General features: G+C 61.2%; 1 protein-coding gene across 1 annotated transcript in view; it reads right to left on the bottom strand.

Annotated features, from left to right (window-relative positions):
* Positions 1 to 4,107: 4,107 nt before the first annotated feature.
* Positions 4,108 to 18,128, bottom strand: part of TBC1D22A (TBC1 domain family member 22A) — a 324,756-nt gene continuing 310,735 nt past the window's right edge. The window contains 1 exon segment of the mRNA XM_030322325.1: positions 4,108 to 5,903. Within this exon segment, the coding sequence (XP_030178185.1) occupies positions 5,775 to 5,903 (129 nt within the window). The 3' untranslated portion in view covers positions 4,108 to 5,774.

Here is an 18,128-nt window from a genome sequence, read left to right as displayed (position 1 = left end):
TCAAATACGTTTTAGGAGAACACAGATATTCTCGGCCATGCTTTCTTTTGGTTAATATTTCTCACACTTTTTTTCATCCTTTTATTTCAAACTTTGTGCCTAGGTGTATCTCTTGTAAACAGTATGTTACTGGGTTTTATGGGGTTTTAAAAAGTATGATGCGAATCTCTTTGCACAGGTGAGTTTAAGTTACCATGACCCCTTGCTTACGTGGACTTACACGGCCCATGCTATTTACCACATTGTCCCTTTGCTTTTTCCAGATCCTCCTTCCCAGCTTCTCTGGACTTGATCAGTTTTGTTCCTTTGCTTTCTTTTCCCCTCTCCTGGAAGTTATACACTCTATTCCTGCCCTTAAATTAAAAAAAAATTTTTTTAAGGTTTATTTATTTTTTGAGAGACAGAGACAGAGCGTCAATGGAGGAGGGGCAGAGAGAGAGAGAGACACAGAATCCGAAGCAGGATCCAGGCTCCGAGCTGTCAGCACAGGGCCTGACGCGGGGTTCAAACTCATGAACCACGAGATCATGACCTGAGCCGAAGTCGGACCCTTAACCAACTGAACCACCCAGGCACACCCCTTCTACCCTTAAATTTTAAATAGTTTCTTAAACTTGCATTTTCTAAGACATTCCCGAGTAACCCGGCTGAGCAGGTCCGCAGCCGCCTGCCGAAGGTCCCTGAAGATGGGGGGGCCGTGGGTTCTCTGCCAACTCACCCACTCCCCGCCAATGACGGGAGAATCCCATCACAAGGTTCCCCTGCTATCCGAAAGTGGACCATTCCTAAAATCTTCCCTAAGCCAAAGTGGCATAAAGGAAAGAGACAATTAACATTAACTTATATGAAAAGATGTCTCAGTATTCCCAGACCCCAAAAAATCACCTCTTAGGCTTTTCTGACGCCTTAGGGCAAGCACATCTTGCTAACGGATGCACAAAGTAGCTTGAGATAAGGGACTGATGCCGACACACATGGTTCAGAGCTGTGGCAGCCGGATGCTGAGAGGCTGAGTGTGGTGGTGGGGAAGGAGCTGGGCGACATCATTCTCGCTGCATCTAAAACAGCCCGTTGTGGAACCAACGCTGAATGCCATTTTCCCCTTTTGCCTTTTTTCATAAAAGCGACAGTCCTCTCTGGATGCCTTCTGGTTAGAGAAAACAGGTACCAGTGTGGGTTTTTCGTAAAAGTGACGTGGGGTAATGCAAACTTTTGAAGAGCAGGGGACACCTCTACTAGAAATCCATGCTGGAAAAGCACTGAAACATAGATGTTCATCACAGCATCATTGGCAATGGGAGAAAACTGGAAGCAACTTGATGTACAGTAAGGGAATAAATGAATTATGTTAATCCATGCAACACAATATTATGCAGTCATTAAAATCATGTCTGACGAATTTTAATGATAGGAGAAAGCACTTAGGATATTAGCGCTGCGAGGTGTCCTCTGGAGGGCTCTTTCTTTCTTTCGGCAGGAAGGAAACAGACGCTGCCCAGCGCCGGGGGACGTGAGGGAGGCTGGGGTCGAGGGGAGTGATACGACGCACCCACTCCCCAAGAACGGCTAAGGCCATCCCAAGTGTGGGTGAGGACGTGGGGGAACGAGGACCTTCGTGCCCTGCGGTGGAAATGTAAACTGGAAAACCACTTTGGCAAAGAGTCTGCCATCATCTACGAGAGTGGCTGAAATACACCACCCGGCCCTGCAATTCTACTTCCTGACGAGCACCCGGCAGGACGCTGTGCCAAGGGACACGCACGCGGTGTTCACAGCAGCAGGATTTGTAACAGCCCCAAACTGGAAACAACCCAAATCTGTTGTGGCCCATTCATACAAGGGGAAAGTGACAGAAAGGAACAAACCACAGCTACCCCAGACGCGGCGTCCACAAGCAGAAAGCGGGGAAAGGCGAGTCGCTCACCAAGAGGGATCCTGTGCAACTCCTTCAGACAACAGAGCTGGGGTGGCGTGAACGCTGGGAAGAGGGGCCCCCCCGGGAGATGCGGGGTGCGGGCCAGGGGCTCTCCTTGACCACAGCTGTGGAGCCCGGTGCCTGCTTGGGGATCACTCACGGGGCACTAGATTTGTGAGGCACCCCCTTCTGCGAGCATTACGCTTCGGTCTAAAAGTAGAAGCGACAACGAAAGCCGCTGAGAAAAACATAAAGACAGACAGAGCAGACTGGTCTTCCACGGTCGCGAAACAAGCTGCCACCAGCTTGGCCCAGGGCCGCCCTGCACTGCCGATGGAGCCCCACGTCTCATGCCCGCTCCCCCCACTCGACTGTTACTGACGGGCGCGTCTTACTGACCTCTTGTGCCCCTCCTCCTGGAGAACTGCCCGCTTTCTGTGCTGTGCGCATTCTTATTTCCAGAGTTACTTCCGAGAACCCTGTACGTATTCAGGAACGTAAGCGTCTCACGTGTCTGCTCAGCTTGCTATCACTGATCCTCGCCTGGGCGCTGGCCGTCCTCACGGCTGCTCCGCGCTGCATCGGCCTGGGTTGTGTGGTCACTGGCGTCACGCTAGGAAAGCCGTTGGCCACTCCCTGTTATAAAAATATCTATTTGTATTGTGGGCACTTTAGGGAATTTTAATTTGTATGTTTAAACCCATCTGTCTGGAATGCATTTGGATATGTATGTTTTTTTCCCTAGATGAACAATCAGCTTCCAATTGGCAAGGGGACGGGCTGGGAGTTAGATCCTTTGCGTGTGGTCACACGGCGGCTGCTGAATCAGGGGCTACTGGACGAGGGAGGCAGGCCTGGAGGACGAGCGGGGCAGACCCCTGGGCAGCCATGACCCACGGTGCCAACGAGCAGCAGGCAGGGGGGTAAAGGAGAGAGGGTCCACTGGGGTGGGGCTGGACGGGGGGGGGGGGCTGCGGGAGGGCCCCCACTGCCTGACACGGAGCAGTGGTGGCCCACGTCCTGAGTAAGCTTCACAGGACGGTGGCTCTGACCGCACACCCACCGGCCGTGCCCCAGCGGGAAACGTCCAGCTCAAGGCAGACGGCACCCGGAGGCCCAGGCACGTCAGAGACAGGACTGGCCTGTTCAAACACGGAGGGGGCTCCTCCCACCTCAGAGCCAGGCTCGGCACTGGCACAGAAGCCCTGCCCACCGGCTCGTCCTTTGGGGCACACAGGCCTCCACCCCGACCTTTCCCTGCCTCCCGGGACCTCACCCCTCCCTGGCGTGTCTGACCTTGCTGGGACCCGGCTGCCCCAGGAGCTCGTCTCTGGCACTTTCCACGTGGCAGCAGTGCTGACAGGCAAGGCCTCCCCAGGTGGCCTGGCAGGGGGAAGCTCACGGGGACGGGGGTCAGGGGCGTACCTCAGGACCCCGGGGCTCGAGCCACCTGTGGGGGCTGAGACCCCGAAGTGGGCCCGAAGAGCCGGGCCACGAACGCCAACAAATCGCGACTACGAACAGCAGCAGTGGCCAGCTCTGAGCTGTGACCCGCACCGGAGCCTTCCACCTTCCAACCGGGGAGGGCCGCTGCGTCTCCGTCCCGCGAGCACAGTGACAAGGTCTGGGCGTCAGCCCCAGCTCAGCGTGGCACTCAGCCACAGGGGGAGGGCGAGCATTATCACCCGGCAGGGTCTCCTGCCCCCCACCCAGGGACGGCACTTGACCCCACCCCACCAGTGGACAGCATAAGACGGCAGAGAGCAGAGCACTGCCTGGGGAGTCCCCACCATGGAGGGAGGTGCGGACGTGGGGTGCCGAGGGGCACGGGGCACCGTAAAAGCAGCTGAGAAGCTGGGGCTCACGGGGCCAAGAGGGTGGGAGCCAGGAAGCAGGGATGGCTACATCCCGGGTCCCGGAAGGCACTCGACTGCTGTGGCAGGGTGGGGAGGCCCCTCCTGTCCCAGGCCGGCCTGGAGGTGACCCCCAGTGGTGCAGGGCTGGGGTTTGGGGCCCAACCCGAGTACGACTGACCCCTGCTCTGCCTTGAACCTCTATCTCCCCGCGAGGTCCCCCCGGGATTCAACAAGACTGGGTGCCATGCCCGGGTCAGGTCTGGCACACATGCCCCACCCTCAGCTGTCCCTGGGCTCCCCCGCTCTCCTAGGAGAGTCCTTGAATCAGGCAGAGGCTGGGGGTTCACTGCATCTTTATTCCCATTTGAACACATCGTATTCCAGACAGAACACCCTTTAATCGTTCCAAATCGACCTGCTCAGACTCATAGGCACTCGCGCATCAACAAGCCTGCGTTCAACTTCAGGGTCAGACACACACGCGCAGGAAAATCCATGCGGAACCTCATTTAAAGTCGCAGATCCTCCCGTTTGAAGAACAAACGGCCTCGAGAGGCAGATGTTTGGGGGGCCCAACACCTTGGCCGCACGGAGCGCTCTGAGCTAAGACAGCAGTTCCTGGGGGCCGGGGTGGGGGAGGGGCTGCCTGCCCACGGCCATGGGCGGCTCTTCCTGGAACTGGGTGCCCCGGCTGAGAAAGGGTGCAAGCCGGAGGGCCGCTGGGTGCTGGAGAGGAGCCCCCGACCCCAGGGGCTGGGGCTCTGAGGCGAGCCCTCTGCTGACCTGGGAGCACCTCCCATTCACAAAGCATTTTGTGCTGATTTCCACACCACATGTAATGACCGAGGAATGTTTTTAATGAGAAAAAGGACACACATGTCACACGTGTGTATGTACTCAAGTCCCGTTTGCAGCCTCCCCGCAGCGTCCTCACGCCGAGCTGTGCAAACACGGGGCACTGGCCTGGCTGTTCCAGGACCAGAAGCAGGTGCCAAGGACAAGGGCCTGTCCCACCCAGCTGAGGGGTCAGAGTTGTCCCCAGAGCCTCGGAGCATCCACGTCCCTGCCAGCCACACGCCTGCACAGGCAGGGGCGGGTGGAAGTGTGCCGGGACCCCGCAGAGCCCCAGGCAGGCCAGTCCAGAACCTTCTGCACTTGGGCTCTCTGCTTGGTGACCAACGAATGGCGGGGAGCAAGCATGTCTGTAACCCGCCGGAGACGTGGAAGGTGCGGCCAGGCTGAGGCGAGTGGTACGAGAGCTCCGATCATCGAGGCCGAACCCTGCCCATCCTGCGGGCCCAGCGCAGGGCGCGGGATCCCCGGCCTCAGCCTGTGTGGCTCGTCCCCGGGGCCACAGGGCCCTGAGCCCCTCACCTCCCGGTGGAACAGCACAGGGGCTCCTGAGGGCTGAGGGCTCCTTTTGAAGAGGACGGGATGCAAAGCAGGGCCTTTACTCCGCTCCTGCCCCCTGCCCCCGAGCCAGAGCCTCACCAAGAGAGAAGGGACAGCCACAGCGAAAGTGACGGCAGTTACAGGAACAAGGCCAACGCCCAGAAGCCCTGTGGGGACAGAGACTTCACAGGTTAGGGCGGTTCACTTCTTATTTTGTCTATATTTTATTCTCTTTCACTGAACAGAATAGGATTTTTGCATTTCAAAGCAGGTATGAGATGGCCACCACCTCCTTCTGCCCCTGGCACCAGACAGCAGGCCTCTCCCGGAGGGTCTGGCTCTCGGGCTGCCGCGCCCTGGGGGCTCCAGGAGGTGGTCATTTGGCAAGGACGCTCCGGGGACAGGGAGGGAGACACCCGCCCACCTCTGGCCCCCTGAGCGGCCAGGACCCTCCCCTGGCTCTCTTTGGTATCTCAGGCAACAGAGGCGCCCCCGGCCAGGCCCTGGCCCTCCCCTGCGCCCGGGCCTGGCCAGCCTCCTGGAGGGCAGGCCGCTCCAACAAGGCCTCTCCTTGGCCACCGGCCCGCAGCCACGGCTGTGCTGGCCCTGGCTCACTTCTTGTAGTGATTGGGGGCGTCCGCGAAAGCAAACTTCAGGCGGTAGGCCTCCGCCAGCAGCAGGCTGATGTCTTCATCGCCCCAGTGGGCCGTGGGCAGGTTCTGAAGGAAAAGCAGCAGCTCCTGGGGGGAGACAGACAAGCCCGGGTCAGAGGAGGTGACCAGTAGCGGGGCAGGGGCTCCCCTCGGTGGGGACGGGCCAGCAGTGGGGATGAGCCAGAGGGGGCTCACAGCTTCCTAGACGCCGTGAATCGCGTCCCCTCCCCTCTGTACCCTGAAAGGCCCCAAGCCCCGTGGCCAGGAGGAAGGCCCTCATGTGTCCCCCCCCCCCCATCCCTTTTTGGCGATGCTGCTGGGACGCGGAGGGCAGTGCTACCCATGCTTCACAGCTGTGACCTCTCTGAACGGACCCCTCGCACTCCACGGTGCGGGTGCTGGTCTGGGTGGCGGGGGGGGGGGGGGGGTGGCTGGCTGCAGGTGCGCCACCCCAGCCCAAGACCCTGCAGAATCCAGAAGTAGGGCCCCCTACCCCCTGGCCTGGGTGGACTTCGGGCCCAGATTTCTGTGCCTCCGGTGACATTCCTTCAGCAGGGACACTAGGGCCATCATGGACAGGTGTGTGCCCCTGCTGGGTTGGCGGGGGGGGGGGGGGGGGCGGGGGACACACCCCGGAGCCCCTGTCACTGTCTTCACTTGATACTCTGTTTCCAGGAAAGACCAGGCTGCAGACCCTCGGCTGCCCCCAGCCCACCCCCATAGGACACAGGAACTATCTCAAAAGAGCCCACGGTTTGGAAACCAGAGTCAGAGATATGGAGGAAGGTGCTGGACAGGAAAAACACGGCCCAGGGCCTCAGCGATACACGCAGCCCTCCCTGCACACTGATCAGCTCCTCTGATGGACCACAGTCCTCGTCCAGAGCAACCAGCGACACCACCAAGGGCGGGATGGGTCTTGGGGGCACAGGCCCCAGCACCCAGGGGGGTTTAGCAGGACTGGGGAGGGCTGTGTGGCCAGGATGGCTTCCCGGGTCGGGGGGGGGGGGTCTCCAGGGAGGAGAAATGGGGGCCTGGGTCATGGGGTCAGGGCAAGGCTGGAGGCCAGACTCCCTCTCAGGGGGCAGGCTGAGATGCAGATACCTGCTGGCTCTGGCCCCTCCCACCCGCCCAGCCCATCAGACCAGACCCAAGTGAGCCCAAAGGGTGGCTGGGGTTCCAAGGGGCTGGTGCCACTCCTCCAAAGTCCCAGCAGGGAACAGGGCACAGGGAGGGCCCCATACTGGGGCTGCCCCTCCCTGCCTGCCGAAGGGGTGACTCACACAGGCCCCACCCGCCGAGCCTCCTGTCCCCGCAAGGCTGCGACCAGAGGGTGGGAGGCATGAGGAGGGGCTGCCGAGAGACAGGCAGGTGCTCCATTCACATCCTGGCCCAGCCCTGGGCGGACCCTCCTCTCCGAGCCCCACCCCTTCATCTGTGGGCCAGCGCTGGGAGCGCTCAGGCCTCGGGCTCCGCAGCACGTCTGGACTCACACCCGCCACTGCCCGCCTCGGGGGCGTGGGGGGCCTCAGGCTCCTCATCCGCAGAGTGGGGTCTCAGTTCCCGCCAGGGGCCGGGCGCGGAGCCACGTGGCGCCTCGTGTCTGCTGTGCCGTGCAGGGCGCTCCCCCGCCCGCGAGCCGCCCCCAGGACCCCCCCTGCACCGGCGCCTCACCGCTGCCGCTTTACCCCTTCCTCAACCCCATTTCCTGTTGCATCTGGGATACTTTGTGGGGGCCTTGAAATTGAATTCACGGAGCAAATTTCAGTGGCAGAATGTCCCCAGGGACACATCAACATCAATCTGCTGTCTTTCACCATTAGGTGCAACTTACACGGACGCCAATCCAATTCTGAGCAGGTCGTAAATAAATACCTTTGGTTTTATTTTTAATCCACTTCGCTTCATATTATCATGACCTCGCTACTTGCGAGGTGAGAAGCAATACCCTCCCATTACGGTAACTCACCAACCCCGCTGCACACTCAATTTCAGAATCTAATTTAGTCCCCCAGGTTCACTGGATGGAGGGAGAATAGAAAAGCCCAGCGCCTCGCAGCCTGCAATGCTAAAGAAGGAAAAATCTATCCGGGTGACCTTTACGGGAGGCAAAGAACACAGCCAAACGCGTCCTTAAATACAGATTTCTTCTTTAAAAAGGCCTGTCTTATTTATGCACCAGGCAGAGATGGCTCCGATCCGGGAGGCACGGACGGTTATTGGCCATGAGCTGTTTTGCATTACCCACATCATTCAGGTAAAGGGCCATCGCTCGTGAAGCTGTCAGAGGGTCACATCCCAGGGGTCCGGCCCTCCCTGGGTGGGGGGGGGGGGGTCTGCCTTTGAAGCAACGGTGGACAGGAAGGGCTGCGTCCCACAAACCGCAGAAAGACGAAACGGAGCTCCGTCAACAGCGCCCTGCCCTGTGAGCAGACATGACAAGTGACAAGGAGAGGAAGGTTGGCTCACGACGCTGCCGTCCTAAGAAATCAGACGAGCCGGGTCCCTGTAAGTCTCTCCCCGGTGCTCCGAGAGATGCCGCTTGTCAACACAGCCGCAGCAAGAGTGCGCCCCGGGGCACCTGCCGTTCACTGCTAGCCCGTTACCACGTGCTCCGTGGGCACCCGACCTGTGCTGTCTGCGGGGAGGGCCCCGCCCGCACACCTGGAGGTCTGCGCTTCTGAGCCCTGTCCACACCTCAGAATCAGCCGGGGAGCTCCGGAACCCCACTAACACCCAGGTCGAGCCATGGGACAGCCAGCCCGGAATCCCAGGGGTGGGCCTGGACATAACGGCCCGCCTCTCGGGATGATGAGCGGCTTGGCCCGCACTCCGGACACCCTGACGCTCCATCGTGAGCCTGCGGATGGCAGCCAGACTTCCCTGTCACAGGCCATCCCCCGCGGAGGCCACCAGTGCCCCCCTCCCAGGTACCGGCGGGCCAGGTGCCCACAGCCCCGGCACAGGCAGGGGTGTTGTTGCAAGCCCCCGGGGAAGCGGGTCAGAAGCCCCGAGATGGCCGTTCCCAGCAGCTCACCACCACAAACAGCACGGCACAGGACACCTTCCACCTGGAAATGGGTGGGTTCCAAGAGGAACCTGCTAACGTGAGACAGCAAACGTTTTCACTTCAGGTGCTTCTCACCAACAGGGTTTTATTTCTCCAGCCTGATGAATCACACCGCCATGTGCAAAGCAGGATTACGTGTGTGTCCCGGGAAGGACGCAATGGTGACACGCCAGCACACCTGGGCTCCAGGAGAGTGGGCCGGGGCCCCTCCCAAGCCCCCAGAGCTCCCTGTTTGGCTGGCCCCTTGCGGAGGCTCCCCGGGGCGTGGGCTGAAGTGGCTGGGCGAGGGGGCGGCAGGCTACGGCTCAGCCGTCAGAGGACCTGGGTCCAAGCCCTGCTCTGCTGCCGTCATGACCCCATGGCCCTCTGCCACGGGGTGACCGGCCTCCTCTGTGACGTCTAAGTGCAGGCATCCCTGTACCCCTGAAACAAAACGTCTGGGCCGTGGTGGCGCTCGGTGTCAGTGCTTGGTGGCCCAGTGAGCCTGCCCGCCAACGGGGCTCAGATCCCAGTCCTGCCTCGGTTGGTCACACGACCCTGGGCGAGCCTCCCGACTCTGTACCTCAACCCTCATGGGTCAACAGGGACAAGAATGTCCCTCCCTCCCTGGGTCGTGAACGCGTGCAGAGTGCCCGTGACAGTGTCCGTAGGTACAAAGCGCAAACTAAGTGTCCCCCGCAGCTGTGAGGACCCACCACTACGGGGTCGTTCCTAGGATTCAGTCCCTGTCAGCACTCGGTCGTCATCACCACAGTCACCGCTCGTGGTCAAAGTAAGAGTGGTAGCGGCGGGAGCAGAAGTTTTGATAAATAAGTGATCATCCGTGGGAAACACAGATAGTTTAGCAGGTAAGTTTAACAAGAAATGCAATTCTCGATGGTCCGCCCAGAGGGGCAGCGCAGGCACGCAGCGGGTTTGGGGGACAAATGTCTGAGGGAGGAAATGCATCCCAGGTGCTGACCCACAGCCGTGGACCCGGGGAGGCCCTGAGCCTGCGCGGTGGCACCGAGGCTGGTCATCCTGAGGCCGCCAGCGAACAGGAGAGGACACTGCTTCTCGGCCTCTCTGGCCCAGATTTTCAAGTTCTAACGTCAGGTACAAAATGAGTGATGTTTACCTTAAAATCTTCCCAAGGAGCGACCGAGCATAAGCTGTTAGGTGCACCAGAGACAGGGGCCAAGCCATCGCCCTGCTCTGTGCCTGGATCACACCTGGACGGGGCTCTCTCTGCAAGCCCCTCGGCCTCCCCCTGCAGCTGACAGATCCGGGGCCGCTTGGAGGGACGCTGCCCGGCTGCTTGGCCACAGGGCTCCAGGCTCCAGGCCCCAAGAACACACCCCTTGGCCAGTGAAGGTGTCTGGCCCTCCCTGGGCGACAGGAAGTTGGGTCTGTCTGCGGAAGAGAGGAAGTGGTGTGGCCAGCACCCGGTGGAGGCGTAGGCAGGTGTCTCCCGCTGGAAGGGCAAGTCAGGAGCCACCGGGCGAGAAAGGACAGGAAAGGACCCAGGAAGGGCAGACGCTCCTGACCTCATCCGTCCGTCCGTCCCTTTGCTCATGACTGCGCACCGAGCGTGGCCTGTGTGCCCAGCACAACGCAGCAAAAGCCAGCAGCTCTGCCCCCAGGGGCCCAGCCTGAAGGGGCACCTGAGCCGGCATGTGCAGAGGTGGGGACTGGGCGACAGACAGGTACGTGACCACGAAATGCAAGACATTCGGTCCTGCGCGGTCATGACCGGCCCTCCTGTCCACCAGCCACCGCTGAGCCCCCACGGGTGTGCGTCACGGAGAGCGCACCCCAGACTTCTAGGAAGAAGGGCCTCCCGTCAGCCCGGCCACCACAGAGCCCCTCAGGTACCCATCACAGAGAGCAAATTCCGGGCTTCTAGTAGGAAGTCTGGACAAAATCTGTAAAGTGCTTCTTAATAGCGCTCATGTTGATTACAGGTTGAAAGATGGTATTTCCGATTTCTGGGTCAAATAAAATATTAGCTAATTTCACCTGGTTTTCTCCACTTCTGTGAGGCCACCAGAAAATGCAAGATTTCCCACATGGCAGGGATGACGCTCCACAGGACGGCCCTGCTCTGAGGAACACGAAGAATCCCACTTTCCAGCTGTGCCTACTGCCCCCCACCCCCCACCCACGGCGAGCAGCCTGGCCTGCAGATGGCGTGGACCGGTGCCTTTCTCCGTGGACCCCCTGGCAGAGAGAACATACCGGAAGGCCCCCACAGACAGCGGGAAGGGCGGAACACATCGACGCCTGCTCCTCCGTGTGGCACAGAGCACACAGAGGTCAGCTTAAAAGCTGTTCGAGTCAGGGGTTTACAAATTGCCAACTCGCAGAGATGAATAAATTAATCACGACGGGGCTAAAAGGGCCCATTTGCCGACCCTTATTATCTTTCCCCTTAACTGGGAAGGAAGAAACAGGAGTCCCTCGCTGACACACGAGTCAGGTAGCAGGGCTAATTGGTTTAACTCCCTTTTCCATCCACATTCCGACGTTCAATTTGTGCAGCTTGGCTAGAAAACCTCACGGCTTGGGCACTCCGGCCATCTGCAAGGCAGGCCCTGGTGTCGCCCGGGGGGCCCTGGGGGCGCAGGGCAGCAGCATGGGGCTGCTGGTGGGTGGGCCTTGGGCACCTCCCAGCCAGTCTTCTGGGGGAGGAGACCAAGGCACAGGCAGGCCGGACGCCTGGAGCCAGGCCCTGGGTGGCTTGGAACCCACAGCACAAGGCGAGGCCACAGCCCAGGTGGCCGGCAACCCCGGGAGTTGAGCCCCTCATCTAGGAGGTGGGGACTGTGACCGGGACCGCCTCCAGGCTCAGAGGGCCTGCGTGTCAGAGCTGAGCCGGCTGCAGAACAGGTGCTACAGGAAGGCGTCGGCCGCGTCACCGTCATCCTGTCCACACCCGAGGTCCCGGGCACTACTCACGGCCCCTCGGAGGACACAGGAGCAGTCCCTCGCAGGGCTGTGCTGAGAATGGAGTCAGCACACCCGGGTGGCACGATGCCTGGCACGCGGGAGCCCGTTGCCATGCTGTCACCGCTGCCACCACCAGGCCACCACTGCCACGCCTACTCACAGCTGAAGGTGGATCGGTACCCGTGTCCCCCGGGCGCTGACGTGCGTGCGCCCTCTGTGAGCACAGGGCCGGTCGGGCCACTGCAGCCGGCCTCCCGCCCGCCCTGCTCCCGGGCAGCGCCTCGGACCACACGCTGCAGGGGTCAGGGGTCATGGTCCCCCGAAGCCATGGCCCCTGACAGCCGGCAGAGGGACAGGTCATTTGTATTCCTGCCCGTGCAGGAGCTGCTAGGGTCTGATCCGTATTCAACATAAAATCTCTGTTCTTGGTAAGTACACGTGTAAAACAGCACATAAAAAAGCGGCCCGGATTAAATTATACCAGAAGGGGTTGAGGCGTCTGCCGCAGTGCCGGCGGCACGGGGAGAATGCTAACGGACGCCGGGAGCTCCGGGCTGGGCCTCGCTGGGCACCCCCGGGGGCGGGGAAGGGGCGGGGCGGGCACGCAGGGCGAGCACGGGAGCCGGGACCCGTTGGGCCACCTTCCCTGGAACGGCGTGGCTCCTCTCCCGCCGCGGTCCTCTCGCGTCCGCCCCTGGCGGCCCACCTGGGCCAGGATCGCTTCCCACGGGGACAGCGCCTGCCCTGCTCCAAGTGTCCCCACGGGTCTGTGGGAGCAGGCGTGGCAGTGGCTGGCGTGGACTGGACTGCTATTCAGCCTGTCATGGCCACCCGGGGCCGTCGTGTGCATCCGCGGTCGGTCAACCACAAAGCTGCCCTCTGTGCGTTGCTCACTTGGTGCCAAGCACCGCGCTGCACGGCGACCGTGACGACCAACCCTGGGGCACCCACCCCTCATGTCTACAATGCCAGGGGAGACTGGGGCTGCAGAAAGCAGAGTCAAGCAGGCTGGGCGTGGGGGCTGCCCACCCCAGACCTGAACCTGACCACCACACGGCGCTCGCTGCCTGCGGGGCTGGGTGCTCGGAGGCACCGCCCCGTCCTGTGTCCCCACTCTCCTCTCAAACCTAGAAGGGCATCTCACCGGAGCCCTGCAGCCCCGGGCTGGCGGTCAGACGGCGGAGGCTAAGATGGTGGGTGGGGTGACGCCGGGGGAGCCAGAAAGTCCCTCAGGGAGGCGGGGGGGCCAGACCTGGTAAACCACGTCTCTGTCCCGCCCCCCGATCCTCGGTGTCTGGGCACCGGCCACGGCTGCGGGAGGGGCCCTCCCTTCTTTGTCTTAGCCCTTCTCTCTCCATCCCACGTGGTGCCCTTTACGTCAACAGATGAAAGAACAAAGGACACGACCTGACATGCGGTGGACACGCAAGTCACCGCTCGGGAGGGCCAGTCCTCTGGCCAAGCTCCTGCCCGTGTGGGAGGACCCGCCCAGTCCTCTCCTGCGTCCCCACCAGTGACTGACCCAGCCCAAGAAGGGAGCCTCCCTGCCCTCTCCAGGGTGGTGGCTATGCTGTGATGTCCTCATGGTCACGTCCTCACCTCACCTCCAGGACGGAGAAGTGGCTGGGTAGCACCCACTTGCCCGACGTGGCCCCCGGCGTCCGGCTACCCCTGGGGCCGCTTCCACCCCCACCCCCCGACCTACGACGGCTGATTTCTTTGACAATCCAGTTATTAGCTTGACAATCCTGTCAAGTTCTGGACCAAACCAGGGCTAAAAATAGAAGCTGGTGACAGCCGGCTGGGACAGACGGCCAGCTGCCAGGCTGGCCAACCCGCTGGTGACAGCCTTCCACGAGGTGCAGAATCGAAGGTGACACCGTCGTAGAGCGATCTGAGGCCCCGATGGCTCAGGGAGGCACGCTGTCCTTATAGTTAATTTGATACTTCTTTTCCTAAAAAGGAATTCTAAACAGAATTTGGGTCCTGAAAACATGAGCTTGGCACGAGTGCCCCAATCCAGGCAGCCTTTCTGCTTCACGTGTCCACACTCACCAAGGGGCGTCCTGTCCGCACACAGGGAGTACCCGAAGTCCCGGCACGGCAATCAGAGTCGCCTCCTCCCGTGGGCACCTTTCCGCCTTGAGGGACGTGGGGCCAGGCGGCTAGTCACAGACAGGGCACGGCAAGATGCCACTGCGGAGGTGTCCTCGCGGAGGGCCCACTAGGGAAGGACGCACACGTCCAGGAGGAGGCCTGCTCACCACCTCCAGTGGTCCCCCAGTGTCGGTCCTCCCTGATCCTCCCCTCTTCCTGAAGCCCCCCCCCCCCCCCCCGCCAGCATCCCCGTGCCTGAAGCCCCCTCCCACTGCCTGGCCACCTTCCAGTGTCCTCGGTAACCCTCCTCAGTGCCAGGCCCTCTCTGCCCCTGCAGCCCTCCCCAGGGGATGTCCTCCAGGGCCAAGATCACCCCCCATCTCTGCCCCCACCATGACCACGCCCTGAACTCACATGTCTGACGGCTGCACACCTGCACGCCCTGGCGTCCACTTGGCGTCTAAAAGGGTCTCAAACTGGGCATGGCTCCCCTGCCCTGGCCCTGCCCCCCACCAGCCCTCCCCACGCCCCTGCGCTCAACTGGGACCGACACAAAGGGGCCCACGCTACCCTCCTCAGCCCTAGGTGGCGGCTGAGACACCGAGGCTTCCTCTCCGCCAGGGAGAAGGGCCGTCAGGCGGGGCCGCGGCTGCAGCCCGGGCACGAGCACATTCCACAGCAACACATCCCACCTCCAACGGCTGCGTCTAAACAGGTGGTGATACTGATGTGCACAGCTGACTTCAGACTCGCTGGCAAAATGGCATTTTCCTTGTGCTGGACGCCGTAAATCTGTTTCAGGTCTGTGTCTCACACCGACTTGCCCGCCGCCGGGGAGGCCGGGAGGACAGACGCGCGGTGTGGCTCAGCTCCGCCAAGGCCAGCCTTTGCACCCGCGCCTACCGGGAGCCGCCGGCCTGGCTCAGGCCGGGGGGCCGTGGGGGGTGCGCCCAGAGCCGCAAGAGCGGAGGGCGGGGCACACGTCGGGGAAGCGCCTCAGGGCACCCGGAGCGGGTGCAGAGTGACGGCACCCTGAGGTGGCAGGTCTGCGTCCCGGGCTCCCGGTGAAGGAAGCCGCCATTTTCTCCCTGACCGCGCTGCTCCAGAAGCCGCTCCCGGACCCTCGGAGGCTGTGGGGAGTGACTGACCCCCACGGTGTGAGCCCCGCAAGCCCACCCAGTCAGTGTCCGCCCTTGGGGACCACATGCCACAGGACCCTGGGCCCCATCTCCCGCAGCACGAAACTGGGGAGAACAAGGTCATCCGCCTCACCGGGCACAGCAGGGTCCGATACGAGAGGACGCGAGAAGGGGCTCCGTGGTGACCGTGTAATCCCGGGCACGTGCCGCGTGTCCACCACTCTCCACGAGGGGGTCTCCTGTGTCCTGGTCCCATGTGGATGCAGGGACCGGGCAGAGGGCACGCGGCACCCTAAGCTGGTTGGGGGGCGAGACCCAAGGGGGAAGGGCCCACTCAGGAGAGGGAGCCAAGGAGGCTGCGAGGCTGGTGGAGGCTGGGGCACTGGCCCGGGGACCTGGGGGTCACTGGAGGTCCCTCACGCGTGCCCAGTGGTCAGCACGGGGCTGGCTGCGTGCCTGCTGAATACGCACGGTGCCCACAGTGGGCAGGCCAAGAAGCGAAGGACTAGGCACGGAGGCACCGACAACGCAGGTGCAGACGGGCCAAGGCACAGGGAGCCCTGGCAGACCCCCCGCAACTGAGCTGGACGGAGAAGGCTCCGGGGCCCGCTGGACACACCGGGCGAGGCCCAGAGGTCAGAGTGCAGGGTGAATCCTGGGCCACGGCGATCAACTTAAAAAAATACTTTCAGAGCACTTTTGGGTTCACAGTAAAATTGAGCAGAAAGCACAGAGCCTTCCCACCTACCCCCTGTCCCCCCAACAGCCTCCCCCATCGTCAGGTTCTCCCGCCAGATGCTGCGTCTGTCGTAACCGATGGCCCCACAGCCACACATCACGGCCACCCAGAGTCCGCAGTCCCACACGAGGGTTCACGCGGGGTGTTGTACGTCCCATGGGTTTGGACGAACAAACAGTGACACGCGTCCACTGCTGTAATGTCACACAGAGAAGTCTCGCTGCCCTGAACATCCTCTGTGCTCCCCGTTCACCCCTCCCTCCTCCAAACCCCTGTCGATCACGGGTTCTTTCACTGTCTCCATGGTCGTGCCTTTTCCGGAATGTGACGTGGAGCAGGAATCGGCACGTGGCCTTTTCGTGGGCTTCTTTCACTCACTGATGTGTATTTAAGGTTCATCCCTGTCTGTTCGTGGCCTGGTGGCTCCCTTCGCTTCAGCCCTGAAGAATACACCCATCATCTGGATGGACCACAGCTTACGTGTCCATTCACCTGCTGAAGGACGTCTTGGTGGGTTCCAAGTTCCGGTGATTATTACGAACGAACACCCATCGGTAGGTTTCTGTGTGGACGTAAGTGTTCCACTCCTTTGGGCAAACTGCTGGGTCGTATGTTAGGAGTCCGTTCACCTTGGTAAGGAGCCACCACGCCATCCTCCACGGTGGCCACGCCATCCGCGTTCCCAGCGGCCGCGGACGAGCGTCCCCGGTGCTCCGCGTCCTCGCCAGCGCTGCGTGCCGTCGGGGAGGCAGACGCCAGCCATGCTGACGGACGCGATTCTCGGTGTTGTCATCTGCACTTCCCCGACGGTGCGCCATGTGGAGCACCTGCTCGTGCGCGGACTTCCCATCCGTACGTCTTCTTTGGTAAGGCGTCCGCACGAGATCTTCTGCCCATTTTTTAATTGGGTTGTTTTCTTCTTGAGTTTGAAGAGTCCTCTGCTTACTCAGGACAGCGGCCCTTTATGAGATCTATTTTGCAATGATTTTCTCCCCGGTCTGCGGCTCGTCTTCTCATTTTCTTGACAGCGTCTTTCACGGAGCAGAAGTTTCTCACTGTAATGCTGTCCGGCTCATCAACTATTTCCTTCACGGATCGTGCCCGTGGAGTTGCATCTGAAATGTCATCACCAAACCCAAGGTCATCTAGGTTTCCTCCTCCATGATCTTCGGGGAGTTTTCGTAAAACTTTACGGTTTACACGTAGGTCTATGATCTAGGTTTTAATTTTTGCGAAGACAGAAAGGTCTGTGTCTACATTTTTTTGCATGTGATGTCTGGTTGCTCAGTGCCACCTCCTGAACGTCTCTGCTCCTTTGTCAGGGATCGGTGACTGTATCTACACGGGTCCACTTCCGCGCTCCGGATCCCATTCCGTTGATCTGTTTGTCTGTTCTGCCTTTGGGGACACCACGCCGCCTTGTGGGGGGTCTTGATGTCCAGAAGGCAACGCCTGTCCTCCGACGGTCTTCCTCTCTGTATCGTGGGGGCTGCTCTGGGTCCTGTGTCTCCATATGAACTTTGGAATCAGTCTGCCGACGTCCCGGGGCGCCGATCGACTTGGGATTATGAAGAGGGGAGCTCACAGGGCCCCGGGGGCCGAGCTCCCAAGGGCTCTGACCACTGCTCTTCTGACGCCCTGACTTGAGTGGTGGGCCCCACCCCCAGCCCTGGGCTGCAGGAACAAGTGAGGATCACCAGGAGGGGCCTGGACACCCGGCTCCGGGCCTGTGGTGTCCTGCTCTGGACCGGGAGATGCACTAGTGAGGACACCCCTGCTGACGCTGATCTTGGGGTGCCCCCCACATTTTTCTCACTTCATCCAGCAAGCTCAGGGAAACGTACTATATCCGTTTTACAGATGAGAAGCCAAAGAACAGACTTGCAAAATGGCTTTTCACAGCCATGCGAGAGGCAGATGACCAAGCCAGCAGGCTAAGCCCCCCACAAAGTCAGCAGGACCCAGGCCCCACTCTCTTAGGACAGACGAGGGGTCCCGGTATTCACTCAGGTCCAGAGTGAAGGGTTGGCAGCGGGCTGGGCCCACGTGGCCGTGTCCACGCTGTGCTGAGGGCACGATCGGTGCTGTGACAGGTGCAGGAGGCGGTCCAAGCAGGCCAGTCCCGCAGCCCTGAGCTCAGTGCCCCGCACTGGGCTGCTGCTCGCTGCTCTGGAGTGCAGACCTGCCCTCGCTGCCTCTGAGGAGGAGGTGGAAACAGGCGTGAAACAAACACAGGGTGTCTGCTGGGTGCAGCCCCGGGGGGTGGGCCCCCACCCTGAAGGGGCTCATCTGAGGCGGGTGAGAAGATCCACACTATGGAGCGGACAGGGAAGGGGCCG

This window comes from Lynx canadensis, chromosome B4 (assembly GCF_007474595.2).
Source record: "Lynx canadensis isolate LIC74 chromosome B4, mLynCan4.pri.v2, whole genome shotgun sequence".
In the NCBI taxonomy this organism is placed as follows: domain Eukaryota; kingdom Metazoa; phylum Chordata; class Mammalia; order Carnivora; family Felidae; genus Lynx; species Lynx canadensis.
The sequence above is the reverse complement of the archived record's forward strand: the minus strand, read 5'-3'. Positions and strand labels throughout refer to the sequence as shown.